Genomic DNA, 18830 nt, shown 5'->3' with positions numbered 1-18830 from the left:
GAGATTTCATTCTATTTTTTTAAAAGTTTATATGCCACAAAATAATTTTTTTGGTTGTTGCCTAAATGTATATTGTTTTGACATCAGTTATTATGTTGCCCATTGGTGCAGTTATGTTCTAGTGCTACTTAAGTGTCATAGTGTTGAGGTCATGTATATCCTTAACCGGTTTGTTTAATTGTTTTTTGTTTTTTTTTTTTAATTTTCCCTTTCTCTCTCCTTGTGAATTCTTATTGCTGTTAGTGTGCTTGTCCTTACCAACACAATGCATGTTCGCTGGCCCTGTGGAGTTGAAAAACAGAAAAACTCAGGATTTTGACTGTAAAATTGTGAGGATCCAGGACTTTCGGAAGAATAAAGTCTAGGAGCTCAGATTTGTTTGTTTGTTTGTTTGTTTGTTTATTTCCAGATTAGAAGTCTTTTTTTCATTTGCTTTCCATTCTTTGGCAATATTTCCAAATAGATAATTTGCTGAGATAATTTGCTATTTTCTGCAATCTGCTGTTTAAGCTGTGGATAAATTCATGCCTGTATATCAGTTGCATTTTAGTTAAGTTGTTTCTTATTGCATCAAAGGTATGTGGAGAGTGATGGATGGAAAATTCTATATTTTAATGAAAATAGAGTTATAAAAATTTTATTTTATTTTAATTTTTGCTTTAATGTCTACCTTAATATCAAAAGTTACTTAAGGTACCTACCTAAATGTAAAAGCATAGCCATACGAAATAAGTTAAAAATGTGTAGAAAAGATTGGTAAGAAAAAATAAGGGAAGAAAATTAGGCTGCAAGTTTAACCATGAACATTCTAACATATTTTGATAAATGTACCATCAGTTATAAAACTTCAGCTTCCATAACATGAAAATAAACCAGTCTAGTGCACACAAATTTTTCCTGAGAGTGACACAGAGGGAAGTTTCTTTTGTTCACAAAAGAGATAATCATTATCAGAGCATGATCCATATGAGTAACATCATCACCATGACTCATAGAGTCATATGTTGAAGGACAATATATGAAAGGAACTATGGAGGCCGTTGGGGAGATGGGGGAGGGACTATGTGAAATGTAGTGTAGACCAAGTGCATGGTTGTGTGATGCTCTGGATTAATTGAGAGTTAGATTTTAGAATATCTAAGTTGACTTCCTGCATATCCCTCACAAGGATAAAACATGTCAAAAATATTGAGAAACACTGTATTCCAAAATATATTCTCTCTGAAGTACACTTGGGAATAGTTCAGTGCAGCTAGGTAATTATGGAATCTTGGATTTAAACATCTAGGCACACTGGGCATGGATTGCCTTACATTCCTGAGTAGAAGGTCATCTCATTCTTCTCACCAGAGTACCTGTGACCCAGCCAAAAAATCATATTGGGCCCTTTAAGTCTGGACTAATGAGACTTCTGATTTTTTAAAGTAACAGTTTTTGCTATGAAAATGTTATCTAAGATGAAGCTATTTTGAAATTATTATTTTGGAAACATAATTTTAGAATCACTTATTCAACCCTTAAATGTTTAGGAACTCTGGAAGAGAAGTCCTTTCTTGAGTCAATAGGTTAATATTTGACCAACCTTAATATATTTTGCTTTATAAAGATAAATGTATATGTGATCTAAATGCATTGTGAATATTGTTCCTTCCTTTTGTGCTTTCTCTTGCCTGATTATCTTCCATCATATGGAGTTTGAGTATAGTTGAAAGCTTTATACAATACAGTCTGATCACTTTTGCCCTTTGGCAGAGATTTAGATAGTGATCTGACAGTATTTTGCAATCTGCTTTCCTGTACCATAATTTGGAAGTTTGTAAATATGGATACTTCACATTTTTCTCTATAACAATGTTGAGGTGTAAAATATTCTCCAAATTTCTATGCCTAGCAATTTCCCACTGCCAGTATAGGAATCATATATATATAATTATATATATAATATATAACTATAATACATATAATAAATATATATATAATGTTCTTTAATATATCTAGAAATTATTTATTTGAATACCCAAAATAAAAACAAGTGAATAAAAAATAAAATAAAAACAGGGGAAAAAACATATTTACAGTAACTTTCTTTGATAGACTCTGATTTTGAAACATCTGTTTATATTACCAAAACTGTTTGCTAGAGTATATTTATTTCCTACTAATTTATAATTTTACTACATATTTTTAAATGATAAACAGTATCATTCCCTAAGTTCTTCCATTTTGTTCTGTGTTCCCTTGGAATTCATCTTTATCATTATTTGACTATTACTCTTGTTATTTATATCACTAAAATTGTGATAATGTATCAATCTCTGTATTTTTTCCTTTCCATGTCTTTGGGATGTAGAGGCTGGCAGAAGTTGATTTGACATTCAGAATTATTATTGCAAATTAATATTGTTTTGCTAGTTTTGCTTGGGTGTGAGGTCTGGATAAAGACTAACATTTTCCTTTATCAACGATATTTACATCTAGAGTGCTTTCTGGTAATGTCTCTGCTGTGAACTTGCCCAGCACTACAATTTCTTAAACCTGTGGTTAACGTCCAGTCCCCAAACAATGAAAACGTATAAACCCCGATTTTTTCCACAGGGTTTCCTGGCTGGTTATTCCGAGGCTTTGCACGTGACAACCTGTTCTCCCACGTGAATGGAATACTCAGTCTCAATGTGGAAGCCTGGTCAGTTGGAAAGTTGCAGTAAAATATTTCCCTCCTGTGTGCAGCACTTCCAAATTCTTATTTATGTAGAGTCATTGTGTTAGAAAAAAAAGAAAGGTTTCCATAAGACTGTTAATTTTGTGCTTTGCTATCCAGGGTACTTTACTCTTATATATTTAGATTCTGAGAAAAAAATTTCTCAGTCATTAGACCTCAAACCATATTTATACATGAAATTTATTCCTTTCTAGACTATTATATGTAGACATCTTTTTGCCCTATCATCAGTAATCTTAGACTTTTCTGTAGATAATTTTTATTGTCGTTTAATATAGATAATAAATATAGTCTGGTCTAGATTTTCTGAAGACGATGAGCATCCTTATTATTCGAAGGCATAAAGGTGTGTGTGTGTGACTGTGTGTGTGGTTTTTTGTTGTTGTTTCAGGAGTTTAAATTAGTCAACTTCTTCTGAGGCCTGCAGCATCAGGTCAGTGCAGAGATTAAAAATAAGGATGTCATCAAGCATCACGATGCTCATTTTGGAAGTGGTGTTTTGGAAGTGTTTCTGAACTCTGAAGTGGTCTCAAAAATCTAAGTTTATATTCTTTTCAAAACTAGGAAAAATTAAGTTGATGATCAGTGTTAAGTATCTCAGATAGCTTTTTACCTCTGAATGTCTTTTAGCTTACTTAAGTAAATCCACAAAATTTTCTGTGCTTTTCCAAAGCCCCATCATTCGGGATGACTCAAATACATCTTTAAACTTATAATTGTTTTCTTAAGACCATCAGTCTTGTTATTATTTGGGTAATTTGGCTGGGAGTATAAACTGAAAAAAGGAATCTTAGGAAGTTAGGATGCTTATAGTTTATTAGAATATAAATATTAAAATGTATTCCATAACTAAAGTCCATACCTAATAATTTTTAGGGTATAATACAAGCTGGTTTCAAGGAAACTTTTTCAAGGATATCTTGAATCATCAGAAAAAAAGTATAAAGGAATGTAATAGCCTACCTGTTTCATGATTCAGAGTAATTCATCACAAATATTTTGCTGATACATTGTATTTTATTTTTCCACATTAAAACATGATCATATAAAGAAGAAATGATGAAATACTTATTTTTACATTAAGGATACATTATGCATTCTGATCAAATTAATTGCTTCACTGTCCATATAGAGGTTAATCTATATACTTAATGTGTAGATTACCTGACAATACTGTAAAAACAACTGTTTTCTTAATACCTTAGGCTACCCTTGGCTTTATGGAAATTAACAGGAAGATGTATGTTACTTTTTCTATATGTGATAGCCTTTTTCCTCATCCTTCATCAATTCGTATTAAAGAAATACTCATTCACTCTGAATAGTTGAGCAATTGTTTTAGATCAGGCCAATTAATTTCTGTAAATAAAGTGACTAACATCTTTCTAAGCCTAATGCAGAGCATATTTTGCAGAGATTGCTCATATTATGTATATTTTAGTTATAGCTAATTAACTATAAATGTGAACTCTAACACCATGATTTCATAGTCCTAATTTCAGTTGTGTAGTTATATAATAAAATCTATTTCTGAAGTCCTTTATAATTTACGAAGTTGACACATCTCATTTAATCATCATGAAACTTTTGCAAGAAAGTGGCATTATCCCCATTTTATAGAGGAGGACAGGGTTTATAGAGATGAAGGTATATTATCAAGAATATGGCAGAGTTAGGAAGAGAGTCACAAATCTCTAATGTTAAGTAAAATGTCCTTTTTACATGAAAGCTAGTTTTTATGTTTTATAAGAAAAAACATAATTATTAGTTTCTAATACAAGATAATGCTATTAATAGAAGAATTAAAATAGAGTGAAGTTCTCTGATTATTCAAGTTTCCAAATAAGTAAACTATGGGGACAGTTCCTTAATTTTTACCTGGCGTTAGAATTGACAGAGGTGCTTATCAGTATTATTATTGGAAATATGTTTTAGTAAATATTTTTACACTCTAATGACAACTTGCATTTCTGTGGTGCTTTATAATTTGTAAAGCAATTTCATGTACTTTATCTCAGATAACTCTTAAAAGAGCAATAGGATTCTATAGGAGTTAACTCTGAGGTTGAGGGATTATCTGAATGCCTGAACTCAGAGTTCAGTTACAAGTGTTGATTCTGAGTTCCATAAAACTGCTTTGTAGAAATTGTGTGGTAATCGTGTTGGTGTTCCATTAGCACTCAAAATCACCAAAAAGTACACATAATAACCAGAGAAGTACTAGCTCCACCAAATATGTTAATTAAATTCTAGATGAGCTACCAAGCCTCCATTGTTGGTCCCTAACAGTGTTAAACAGAGAAGGCACTACAGGCCCTTACACAAATATCTCATCTTTCTTTGGAGGTAGTTCAGCTCTAGAGGTTCTATTGAGTATAAATGGTTTCTGAATACAAACATCTTTGTACATCATTAACTTAATAAATAATAGTGAATGCATTTATTTGAACCATCAAACTCTTATACCAGGGAAAGAGTGGTATTATTGGTTCTCTGATAGAAGCAGAGCACATTGTTAACAAAGGGGAATTTTGAAAGTGAAATTTATGACAAGTATACAGAGAGCAGCCAGTCTAGTAAATCCCTACAGGCTAGATATAATGTAATTCTTCCAGCAAATAGCACCTTCTGTGTATGTGTGTGTGTGTGTGTGTGTGTGTGTGTGTCCTGGGCCAAAACCGGAATTTGGAATTTATATTACTTAGAATTTTTGAAGAAGTTATTGCTGAAGACCAGTGCTGTGGAGATACCTCTAGCCATGCCTCAACTGACACAAATTCCTTAATTATGCAGCATTTGCTGTCAAATTGTGGAGTGAACATTTGTGTTCAGTAAACTAAATGAAATCACCAAAAAGTGTTTTACTATTCTAGGGACTTATACTGATATTGATTTTGCATATACATAGTATTTACATTTATTTATAGGCTTTAATATTTCACTGATTAATTATTAAATTTTGCAAGTATATCTTCTCATTTTATTTTAATGCCTGGATTCTAAGACCTATGAAACAATATTTGTTTCTTATCCCTGACTGCTAATTTAACCTAAGTAAAATTAGGCTTTCTAGGACTTTGCTGTATAGCAAATTACTGCTTATTTATTTCAAAGTTAGTTCCACTGTCATTTTTAACTTAGAGGTGGGAGCAGTCACACTTGACTTTTATAGGCATGGAACTATCTGCAATAAACTTCTAAAATAAGAGGAAATTATTTCAAAATGGTATTTTCATTATATTAATCAGAAATTAAGATTTTTTCTCAATTCTTAGACTTTGGATATCAATTCCTATTTATGAAAAGTAGGCCTTTGTAAAATAAAAGGATTTAATATGTGTAACATTTTCACTACGTTATAACTAAAGCAGTATTTATTAACTTGTGTGTTAACCATGGTACTCAGTGTAAAAATACCCCACCTTGTCTCAAATTAAAAACTCATTCTTGGAACTTGAGTTGGTTTTTGTGTGTGCACTGCGTATCTATTCAACATGAATGTCTGTTCGACAAACATTTTTACCAAGTATTTTAATTTATGTGCTGTGCTATAATAAATTATATTAGGATTTATTTAATTTTACTTAGTCCCAACACACATCCTATTACAGAGGATAAATAGAAATAAAAGAGGGAAACAGTTTAAGAGGCACAGGAAATCTCTGATAAGGATGATTCTACTGATTTTTGGACTATGAATTTTATAATTTCTTTGGATACCAACAATCTGTTCTATATAGGAAGAATAATTTTCTTTGAGATGACAAGTAGCACAATTACTGTGAGTCAATCTTGGAATCTGTTTCAGTCCCATCTTTTATCATCATTCATTATAATGAGGTTAAAAATATGCTGTGTATTTCTTCTGGAAATGGAAAAGAAATCCAAATTTTCTAATATTTAAAGGTTTTGGTGTAGATAACCTTTCCTTTACTACCTATACATTAGATACACATTCCACTTGGTCAAGTGTAATTATCATGTAAATTGATAGGTATTTATTGTATGAAAACAGAATTATGGTTTTATTTTTATGGTTTTAATATACTCCTACATTATCATGCATTTGTATAATTTAGAAAGAATTTTTGTTCAACTGATTTTGATCCTGTTGGAACCCATTTTGCTTTGACATTAAGTACAGTAAGATAAAAAGTTTTAAATCATAGAGGCACATATTTACACATTGTTACATTCTTTTTTTGTTGTTGTTACGTTCTCTAATCATAATAACTTGGGTTAGGATAAGTTCTCTTTACAGAAGGTTCAGGAGTCATTTAGCTGACTTTTATTCTTTCAGTGAAAGTTGAGTGCTTATTAAGTTTAATTAACTACTTTTTTCACAAGGGATAGGATAAAAGTCTGTTTTTAAAGTCTTAAAAAAAAATAATACTTAAAATTATAACACTTCATTGAACTTCAGCTGTTTATGAACTCAAACAATTTCAGTAGACTCAAGCATCTGATATATTCCCTGGATCTAAATTAGTGATAATAGTAAATTTGTTCCTTTATAGTTAGTTATATTGAACATTAGAACCAAAATTCTTTTGTATTCAGTCCATAAGCAAATACCCTGAATTTATCATTTTGTAGTCATGCTACTTGGAAACCAATCTCTTTAATCACCTATTAGAAAAATAATCAAGGAAAATGTTTTATATTAATGAAATACTGGATTCTGAATATTTTAGGAGGAAGTTTTGTTGAATGTTGCCTAGTCCATTAATAATAGAGAAATGTGACTTATAAAGACAAATTACAGTACTTAAAAAATCAATAATATCTTTAAAATTTAGTAATTGTGTGGAAAGAAGAAAAATAAGTTTAAAACTACGTATTTAGATTTTAGAATTTATTTTTCATAAGTCTTTAAGCAAAAATGTTATATTTTAATGACTGATGATGAAGTTTGTGATAAGAAAATTCTTAGAAACTGTTCAGAATGTGAAGCAAGTATAATTATATACTGAAATATATACAAATATTATTGTATACCAAAATACTGAATGACCTCTTAATTTAGATTTAGGAGCAGTTTTAGTATATATGAACAGTACTATGTATGACCAAAATTATCACATTAAACCAATTAAATTAGACTCTCCATTCAAGATCATTATTTTTTTAAGATTTTATTTATTTATTCATGAGAGACAGAGAAAGAGAGGCAGGGACACAGGCAGAGGGAGATGCAGGCTCCAAGCAGGAAGCCCAATGCAGAACTCGATCCCGGGTCTCCAGGATCACACCCTGAGTGTAAGGCAGAGCCACTGAGCCACTCAGGTGTCCCTCAAGATCATTATTATATAAAGGTTGTAGATGATAGGATACCATTACTTGAAAGCATTGTTTTTAGATTAAAATGTGCTCAGTATCCTCACCAAAACATACTAGAAACATAAGCCTTTGGTTTTTTGTGTATAAGGAGCACTTTTTGCACAGGGAATATTCATCAGATATCTATATCCAGATTTAATTAGGACAAGATGATTGAGACACAGAGTGAACCACCATACAAGGAGTTGATGCATGAGCCAGACAAGGATACCAACAAGAAGTACAGTTTTTAATATCTAAGTTATTGAAGAATACAAAAACTTCTTTTAGAGTCTTTAAAATGGGATGGATTTTTGTCATATTTTTAACCTCAAAGATTTTTCAAAGCAGCTAAGCTTTCAACTTAATGACTAATTTTCTTCTTTAAGCCCCACAAATCTCGGTGATTTTATTAATTTATCACAGTATTTCAAAATGAGTCAGCATTTAAGAAGTCATCAGACTTTTGGGGATCCCTGGGTAGCTTAGTGGTTTAGGGCCTGCATTTGGCCCAGGGCGTGGTCCTGGAGTCCCTGGGATGGAGTCCCGCATCGGGCTCCCTGCATGGAGCCTGCTTCTCCCTCTGCCTGTCTCTGTCTCTCTCTGTCTGTCTGTCTCTCTCTCTCTCTGTGTGTCTCTCATGAATAAATAAATAAAATCCTTAAAAAATAAAAAAAAAGAAGTCATCAGACTTTCTTAGGGGAAAAGCTTTGTGAATTGTTACAATCTTTTGAATGATAATTGTAGTTACTACTTAAAACTGCTTACAATTTTATAGTATGATACATAGTTTTTCTTTCAAGAGGAATGGTATCATAATACTAAAGACAAAACAACTTTAAAAATAAATATATGGGCAGGGGATGCGCAAAATGGGTGAAGGGAAGTGCAATATACAGGCTTCCAGTTATGGAATGAATAAGTCATGGGAATAAGAGGTACAGCATAGCAATACAGTCAGTGGTACCATAATAGTGTTGCATGGGGACAGATGGTAGCTACAGTTGTGGTGAGCACAGTATAAAGTGTAGAGATGTTGAATCTCTATGTTGTACATGTAAAACTAATGTTAACATTGTATGTCAACTATATTCAAAGAAAAAATTTTCGTAAAAAACATGACGTTTTACAAACAGTAAAAATAAAGGATAAGAAAAAAACCTTTTACAACTTTCCTTATATTCCATTAACTGAGGTGATCCAAAAGAAGAGCAGAAATCTATAATCATTGCCACCAAGCCATGTACACATTTTAAAGTATGTAATTTTGAAAGGGGTATGTACTCTGTATGAAACAGAAATAGAATATAGTTTCTGCTAATGCAGTTTCTAGTATTTACTCCTTCCCAGAATATACTACCATGTACATGACATATTTAAAGAACATTTTAGTATTTATTGCAGTATATATAATATTCTCCCTTCAGCCTTTCTAAGATATTATTTAAAAGGAAAAGAGAAGCAACTACTAAGAAACTTAAATGTATAGACTTCTTTATGCCTGTGGATTTTAATCATTTTTACATTTTCTATCACATTTCTGTTATAATGCCTATATCTGCCATGCCTGTCATCTACATGCAATTCTTTGCTTATGTACTTCACAGATATCAGCCAGACACATTTTCCCAACATTAAGCTAGATTTCTGTTAGTTGGCATGCTTGACTCACTTTCTTAATCATCTTCTCTTTCAAGATCCATCAAGAGAAAAATTTTCATGTATTTAATCTAACATTTCAAATGTAAAAGATGGGATCCCTGAGTGGCGCAGCGGTTTAGCGCCTGCCTTTGGCCCAGGGCGCGATCCTGGAGACCCGGGATCGAATCCCACGTCAGGCTCCCGGTGCATGGAGCCTGCTTCTCCCTCTGCCTATGTCTCTGCCTCTCTCTCTCTCTGTGTGACTATCATAAATAAATGAAAAAAAAATTTAAAAAAATGTAAAAGATCATTTATTCTCACATTCAAAGGCCATACGGGCCTTTCTTCCTATGCAAATACTGAAAGCACTGCTGCTTTCCATTAATTGTCTTCTTTTTTTTTTTCAGGCCCTTTCTTTAGCATTATATTTTTAAGCCAAAAAAATGAAAATTAAAGTTTCATAAGCTCATGCTTACAAAATTAGTATTTTTAAAGTTTTCTAAAGTCTTTTTATGGCTTAGTAAAATTGAATTTTCTGTTCGTTGTATTGTACTCTTGCTAAAAGTTCTTCTTGATACTTAATTTATTAAACACTATGTTCTAAAATGTATGCCCTATTGCCAGTTGATGAGGGAAGAGGATTGAGACCAAATATTAATTTTGAAAGGATATGATATAGTTCAGAAGAGTAGAAAAAGAGACACTAAGTTTTAATACTTAGTTCAATGAATATAATTTCTGCCACTATCACTAGATGGCAGGCTATGCCTTGGTATAGTTAGTCTTTTGAGGGAAAGTGGAATGGGTTAATCCAGTTCTTTCAGTACTTTTTATGTGTGTTTCTTTAATGAAAATAAAAGGTAGTATGTAGTATTAAGCGCATTTATAACACATCCATTCCAAGGATTCAGGTCACACCTTGGCAATACAAGGGTGTATCATTCTGGGATGTACACACTGAAGATTATGGTATTCATAACCCTTTGCTTTATAGATGAAGAAGTCATACTTAAAATGATGCATTCTCCACTTTAAAACATTTAAACACTTTTAATTTTTTTCCTGTGGTGCAGGTGATTTGGATTATTACTGGTTGGATCCTGCTACGTGGCATAGCCGGGAAACATCACCTATTAGTTCGGTAAGCTTTCTGGGAAGTGAAAGTTTGGAGCTTGGGGACAATATGTGCTGTTCATAGTCCTGTGTTTTATATATGATAGATGACAATCTTACTCCTTTTCATTATATGTACATTTTAAGAGAGAAAATATTCATTGCAATTTAAGGCAATGCAGTTTATTTTTTTAATATTTTATTTATTTATTCATGAGAGACACACACAGAGAGAGGCAGAGACATAGGTAGAGAGAGAAGCAGGCTCCATGCAGAAAGCCTGATGTGGGACTCGATCCAGGACTATAGGATCACGCCCTGGGCCAATGGCAGGTGCTCAACCGCTGAGCCACCCAGGCATCCTGGCAATGCAGTTTAGAAGGGAAAAAAAATCACTGAATAAGTTTAATAAATTTTAAATTTAATCAAAAAACAATTGATGACTATATATAAATTAGATATTATTTAGTTAATGATATTAACAACTCAAAATACAGAATCATTTTTTCTTTATATAGGCAGATATATTTTAAATTTCAATTTAATTCATTTCAGAACAATTTTTTAGAGATTTACTTAATTGCTGATACTTTTAGAACTATTTAGTTTAAGAGTCTACTACAAATAAAATGTAGCTGTAAATGCAAATTGTTGTAAGCCTAGGGTAGAACCCACCAGAATAAAGATTTCCTTCTAGAGAGCCTTTACCTGAGGAAATAACATCCTGCTACAACCAATAATTATATGTCTATAGGAAAGAAAATAACTTACCTTTTTAAAAACTTTATTCATGTTTTAATAGCATCCTGTAACGTGGCAGCCATCTAAAGAAGGAGACCGATTAATTGGACGTGTTATTCTTAACAAGAGAACAACCATGCCCAAAGAATCAGGTGCATTACTGGGTCTGAAAGTAAGTATGCTGGTTTAAAGTGTTTCTTAAGGGCGGATCACAGTATGGGTTGCATTCAGCAGTTTCTAACTGATTTTTAAATATCTTCCTCTCTTCTCCAAAATAAAGTCCTTCTTGTGAATATATCTTGTTAATATACTGAAGTCTTAATGATAGATTTAGTGTTTTATATGGATTAATATTTCAAAATCATTTTATTAATATGGCATACAGATGTGTTAGGAAACTGCCATAAAATAGAGGAAAATAAAGAATTTTTATCTGAGTATAAAGTTCAAGGACAATTTTTACATTAAAAAGATTTTAATGGATGATAGTAAAGTTAGATAATGTGAACTGCATAATTTTATTATATCTTGACAAGCAACATAAAATATCATTAAAGAGATTGTTTCCTAAGTATAATAGAATTTATGGTAATACCAAAAGAGTAAAATGTATCTTTTAAAAATATTAACTGATTCCCACTGCAAAAAATTATGTTTTATTATCGAAAAAATATATGTATACATTTTATCTTATATGTTTGCATGTATATATTATATCACATGGTTTTTATTTGCTTTCAGAAACTTAGAAACACATTCAAAGTTGGGCTTTAAAATTATTTACCAATGTATTATACTATTGTTGTGTGATAGTTTGACTTCTTCAAAACCATTGACTATTAATCCAACCAAAACTTTTCTTCAGTTAATGCACATCATATCACCTCATCAGTTATTACCGTTAATTTCTCTTGCTATGAGATAATTCTGATTACCTCCACTAATGAGCATGTCCCAAAGAATTGTGGATCAACCTCAAGCTTTGGGAATTTGCCCTGCACTTTTAATTATACATACTTAGCACCTGCATTGGGAAAAATTAAATTTAGAAACTTTCAGATGTATGTAATTTTAGTTACAGTAGAAAAGCTATGTAAAAGTGTTAAATATTTAGTAAAATAACTCAGACTTCAAGAGTTAGATTAGAACACATACATATTTCAGATGAAGTCATGAATGAAGATGGTCAATAGCAGAGATAAACTTAGGCTATTCCTCATTATACCATGGTGAATTGCTTCCCCAAAGTAGCATATTCTTGGTTTGAATCTATAGTCATTATGTCTTAGGTCTATATTGTACTGAAGGTATACAAAAGAGTTAAAGAACTTATGTGGCAGTGGTGCATCATGTGCATATAGAACTATAATTCAAATGGTTGGCATGAATTTTGAGGATAAAGAAAAATGAATCCTAATATAAACTATGTCACACACTTCTGTAAGTAAGTCTGGAAGACCTGGCACTTGTCTTGTAAGGATATACATTATTCATGGTGCCCTTGCATATTGTTAGGTCAATATAAGTAATCAGTATATGAACTTCCTTAGGACACAGGATCATCTCAAACATAATGAGATATTTTCTTTTTAAAACTACACTGCCACTCCATGCCAGTGTAGCTCAGTTGGTTAAGTGTCTGGCTTGTTTTTAAGATTTTATTTATTTGAGAAAGAGAGAGAGCACAGCAAGAGGTTTGGGGAAGAGGATAGAGAGAAGCAAACTGCTGGCTGAGCAGGAAATCCAAAGCGGGGCTCTGTCCCAGGACCTCAGGATCACAACCTGAGCTGAAGACAGACTTTTAACCAACTGAGCCATCCAGATGCCTCAAGTGTCTGACTCCTGATCTTAGCTCAGGTCTTGATGTCAGGATCATGATTTCAAGCCCTGCGTTGGGGGCCTACTTAAAAAAAATAAAATAAAATAAAATAAAATAAAAATAAAAAACATACTGCCACTCATTTAATCAAAATATATTTCAGTTTATTAATGTACCTACACTCAATCCTAAATACATTGTAAGAGACTGTAGGAGTAATTCATCAAAGTAATAAATTTATGTTTTGATATGAATTTTGGGAACTTATAAATTTATTATTGTCCAGGTTGTTGGAGGAAAAATGACTGATTTAGGACGTCTTGGTGCCTTCATCACCAAAGTAAAGAAGGGTAGCCTTGCAGATGTAGTTGGACACTTGAGAGCAGGTAAAGTTTATTTTTAACATTTAGACAGTGTGTACTCTTTGCATGAGATGGTGGTTTTCAATTTGGGGTAAGTTATATATAAGTCAATTAAATAAATAATCTTAGTGCATGACTGAAGACTTTTTTCCTGGTGTGAATATTTATTGATGGCAATAATAGGTAATGATACATCAGTAGCAGTTTGGAGAGAGTAAGATTAGGAATCTTTGTGTTAATTTGTGTAAAAGTAAATAGATACAAAGTGCTGCAGGATCACTAGTTTATGTAGATGGCTGCATAATGTTGCTACAAATCCAAAACAATTTAGCCTTGTAGAAAAAATAATATAGCTAATTAATTCCTTAGTTTATATTTTAAGTTGTTATAATTACTGAAGTTTTTCACAATGGTCCCCAAACACTTACCAGTAGTAATTTTTAGTAAAATACAACCACAGTCACATTTCTTAAATAAAATAGTTGTTAATTTAATTGTGGCATTATCATACACATGCAGAGGTGCTACTTCTTGGTATTTGGAAATTTTCATAATGTTGCTCTGTAACCTTAACATATAACAAAATCATTTGATAATTCAGATATACCATATTCAGCAGCAATCTACGTTAAAATCTATTTTTGTTAAATTGTTTACTCTTCATTTTAGTTAAAATTCTGTTAATATTTTTTTTTCTGATTTACTTCACAATTGAGTATAAATCTTTTGGTTGGAATGTCTGCTTATGTATTTGAAAGACAATCACAATAAAAATAAAAACAGAAAGCTGAACTGTAGAATTGAGGATGAATAACTCATAGCCCATAGAAAAAGAACATTTCTAGGCTATTTTCAGTTTTTATACCTTAAGATTGTAATTACTGAGACTTTTAGAAAAGTGTTCTATAACTGTTAAAAGACATTTTTGTTGTAATTGATTACCAGGATATCAGTTCAAAGTCATTTAAGTTTTCTCTTTTTTTTTTTTAAGATTTCATTTATTTATTCATGAGACACACAGAGAGAGGCAGAGACATAGGCAGAGGGAGAAGCAGGCTCTCCAGTGGGAGCCCGATATGGCACTTGATTCTGAAACTCTGGGGTCACACCTTAGCGGAAGGCAGACACTCAACCTCTGAGCTACCCAGACATCCCAGGTTTTTTCTTTGATAGAGATTCCCTATGCAGGTATTGTATAGGGAGAAAACCCAAATCAGAGATCTTTCTCCATCTACAATACATACAGCTTTGAAGATGTGTAGAGGTATAGTACACTGTTGTTTATTATCAGGAACTAGTTATGATTTAATAAGAAAATAACTCAATCAAGAGTGACTGTGTCAATAAACTAAGTCTTACTTGTCTCTAAGGCTGAAAAAGTCAGCCTTAGAAAGTTTGAGAATCCCTTAGAAAAAGTATAAGATTCCCTTAAGTCAATGTGGTGCTCTGATCTAACTATAGAAATCTGAATTTGCAGATCAGATTATAAACATAATGGCTTTTGGTCTTTGTATTTTAATACATGATTACATAAGAGAGTCAGTGAAAGGTTTTTTTCTATATAAAATATCCCTTAGTGATAAATTTCATTTATTTATCACCCTTAATATACCTTCAGCCTGAGAAACTTAAATCTAAAATGTTAAAAGCTCAGCTTAAATAAGTATAAACCATACAAGTAGACTTTCACTTCAAGCAATTGATGCATTTGAAAAAGTATTTTAATGAATTGGATCATATATTCTGTTTGATTGACATTATAATTTAGGAATGATCTTCCTTCTATTTGCACATAAACATCACTGGCCTCTACCGCGCTGTGCTTTTTTATTAGCTTGACCTTTGTTCATCATTTGCAATTAATCTTTAATTTTGTCATAGCTTTCTCTACTGCTCTTTCCCCTTGAGTCCATGTACTGTGCTACAACTTGGCTTACTTATCAAAAACACAAAGTCGACACTGACATGCTCCTTATTAAAGCCCTTCACTGTCTTTCTGTCATCATCTGCCTAAGTCAAAGCTCTGTAGTTCTGTTCTCTGCTAACAGTTCCAGCCACTTCCATTACCATTCACTGTCCCTTCTGTCATGGCGGTCTGCCTACAGGTCCCTGGGAAGCTGTCCACCTTTAAGACCTGATTACCTGTTCTCTACTTGGTTACTTTTCTGCTCTGTGCTCTGCCTATTGAAGTCCTTCCCATCCTTCAAAACTCAGCTAAAATTGCCTTAATTTTCAAGTGTTTCCTGATATCTCACCTGGAACACTAATTACTATATCTCCAGCACTTACCTGGCTCTACTTCTGTTCCTCAGATGAACTATCATGGTGTGTAACCTTGTAGTAAAGATATTCATTCCTTTCTTTCTTCTTCGCCACCAAATGTAGGGCCAGAAGAAATCTCTTTATCTTTCCATCACCATAATCTACATCTCTGCCTGAAGATATTATCCACATAAAAATAAATATTGTTAAACTATCTTCTACTTTAGGAGGTATTGATTTGTAAATGAACACATGCACTAAGTTAATATGGTATTAAAATATATGCTTAAAAATAAAAAAATAAAATAAAATAAAATTTATGCTTCCAGGTTGCTGTCTATAAAGAGAATTTTATAGTTCAGGGCTTTTGCAAAATGTTGACTGCAGCTCATTACTGGCTAGTTATATTAATTTAGTGGTTTGTATCCATTTTTTAAAAAATGAAATAAAACATGATAGAATAAGAGATATCAGGGTAAGTATTCTTTCAGAAAATATTTTTTCATACATGCACACATACATATATATTCCCATGACATAAACTTTATTTCCTTTGTCAAATTTAAAAGACTGAATATATTTTAATTTTATAAATTAATTCCTTTTTTAACATCAATTTATATTCATTGCCTATTTTAAAAACCTTGCTGGGTAACTTCTTAGGTCAAACTATTAGAAGTCATTTAAATGTTGATACTAACCATACTCTTCCAAACCAAAGCAGCATCACATGCCTTTCAAATATTTATTTTATATTTTTGAGTAAGCAAACATTTGGGAAAAAATACCTTAAAATGGTTCTAGTAAAACAAAATTTTTCTACTTCTTTTTAAAGACCTACCTAAAAACAAAGATTTCATGCTTACAGTTAGCTTTCATTTATATAATGATTGTATTGATTCATCAGCTTATCCTATATTTACTTAGCTAGTAAAATGTTTAGGCACTGAGAACAACAAAATGAACAGAAACAAACAAAAAAATTAAGACACCTCAAAGTATCATTGAGGTTGGGATATTTCAGCTAAGCCTACCATTGTGAATTGAAGGGTACTGTGCAGAGAACCATTTGGGATCTAAAATTTCTTTAAATATTCATGAAAATAAATAATTTTTCCCAAATGATCAATTGTGAAAAGACTAGTTAAAATATCAACAATAAGCATTAGCTCATGTATTTTAACATCATATGACCCTACTTGATTAATCTTACAATATTTAACAAATTAATGAGTACTATATTAGTTTTATTATTATAAAATATTTTCTAATTTTATGTTAATGCTCACAATATATATTATATATAGAATGTGTGTGTTATGAACATCTGGAAGTGGGTTAACTGTCATGCAACAGTTTTACATCTGCTTGCTTTGTAACTTTGCCATAGCTACCTGCGTTGCCCTAATGGGTATGAATTCAGATCCTTTCATGCATTTTTATTCTGTTGTGTGTCTGGTGAAGACAATGAAGCATGACTTATAATTGGAAAATTCATGCTAATAAATGTTAATTGCTATTTCAACCAAAAACAAAGCAGGATTTATGCAGAGTTCAATAAGAATCTTTCACATATAGAGCTGCCTGCATTTATTATATGTAGGACATGCTGCTAATTATTATTTTTTAATGTTTCCAAATAAGCTGTGCTAATTCCATCCCATAGCATGAGATTATTTTTTATATTATTTCTGGTATATATCAAAGATAAAGGTAGTTTTATATTGTACTGTTTCCTGTGACCAGTAATATTCTATGGGGGAAAGAAAAGGAAAAAAGAAAGAAAGAAAGAAAGAAGAAAAGGAAAAAGTGTTTAGAAGAACCATTTAGCTGACATTTTATGTCAATTAATTTGCTTTTGAGAGCAGAGCCTAGACAATTAAACTATTTGTATATGTTTTGCATTTTTTTGTTAAAAAAGAAAAAAGATAAGAAAAATAAACAGAATATATAAGGTAAAAAAATACCCTTTTTTTTAAATTCAAGGGGATGAAGTTCTAGAATGGAATGGTAAACCCCTGCCGGGAGCTACAAATGAAGAAGTTTACAACATTATTTTAGAATCAAAATCAGAACCTCAAGTTGAAATTATTGTTTCAAGGCCTATTGGGTAAGGCTAAAAAAACTTACTTCTTAAGTTTAGTAAATTACATGTATTAGCAGGGTTTTAAAAAGAAGTTTATACATTCATACAGTACATGTTAACATGGATAGTTTTTTCTTCAATTATGGGCATACATTTTAGATTTTTAAAATTTCTTAATTTTTTAAACTTGAATACTGGATTTTCTTTACTACATTTTAGAAGCTCCACAATTTATCACTTGTAATATCAAAAAATATTGATATGTATTTTTCAAAAGTGAAAAATAAACTAAAAATATCTTCTTTTAAGGCAGAACTATTATTTTTAGTAATTTTAATTTAATGAGTAGTATTTCCTTGAAGGGAGTCACTAACAAACTTGTCTTCTTATATTTAAAATACTAATTGTTTCATGTCTACATGAACTTTTTATTATTTTACTAAGAATAGAATATTTTTTTCTTTATTTTTACCCATGGGTAGTACCGACTTTTAAAGTTAAGCAAATGTGAAATATTTTTACTTTTTAGTTGGTCATAATAATTGATATAGTATTTTTTAAACTTAAATTTTTAGCATAATCTAATTATCTGCAGCCAGTGGGATATTTTTCATATTTGTGCATAGAGTTCGCCACATCATTAGCTTTTCCTCACTAACTCACAAAGTCCAGATACTCTTTTTGCCGGTCTGTAATTTTTTGGAAGTCATTTTAAATTGTCTCATTATAGTTGGGTTGATGTTTAAATATATTTTTGGAAATAATTCC

The 18830-nt window shown here is 31.6% G+C and overlaps 1 protein-coding gene across 50 annotated transcripts in view; it reads left to right on the top strand.

Annotated features, from left to right (window-relative positions):
• The window catches only part of RIMS1 (regulating synaptic membrane exocytosis 1), a 477109-nt gene that overhangs the window by 300572 nt on the left and 157707 nt on the right, over positions 1-18830 (top strand). For 49 of the 50 annotated variants that reach the window (XM_077903404.1, XM_077903447.1, XM_077903445.1 and 46 more), the window contains 4 exons: positions 10753-10820; positions 11595-11705; positions 13639-13738; positions 17963-18086. In XM_077903404.1, the coding sequence (XP_077759530.1) occupies positions 10753-10820; positions 11595-11705; positions 13639-13738; positions 17963-18086 (403 nt within the window). Of the gene's footprint in view, positions 1-2595; positions 2684-10752; positions 10821-11594; positions 11706-13638; positions 13739-17962; positions 18087-18830 lie in introns of those variants that run through there. The other variant, XM_077903454.1, reaches the window with a different exon arrangement.

Source organism: Canis aureus, chromosome 7 (assembly GCF_053574225.1).
Source record: "Canis aureus isolate CA01 chromosome 7, VMU_Caureus_v.1.0, whole genome shotgun sequence".
Lineage (NCBI taxonomy): Eukaryota > Metazoa > Chordata > Mammalia > Carnivora > Canidae > Canis > Canis aureus.
Note: the sequence above shows the minus strand (reverse complement) of the source record. Positions and strands in the feature narration are given on the sequence as shown.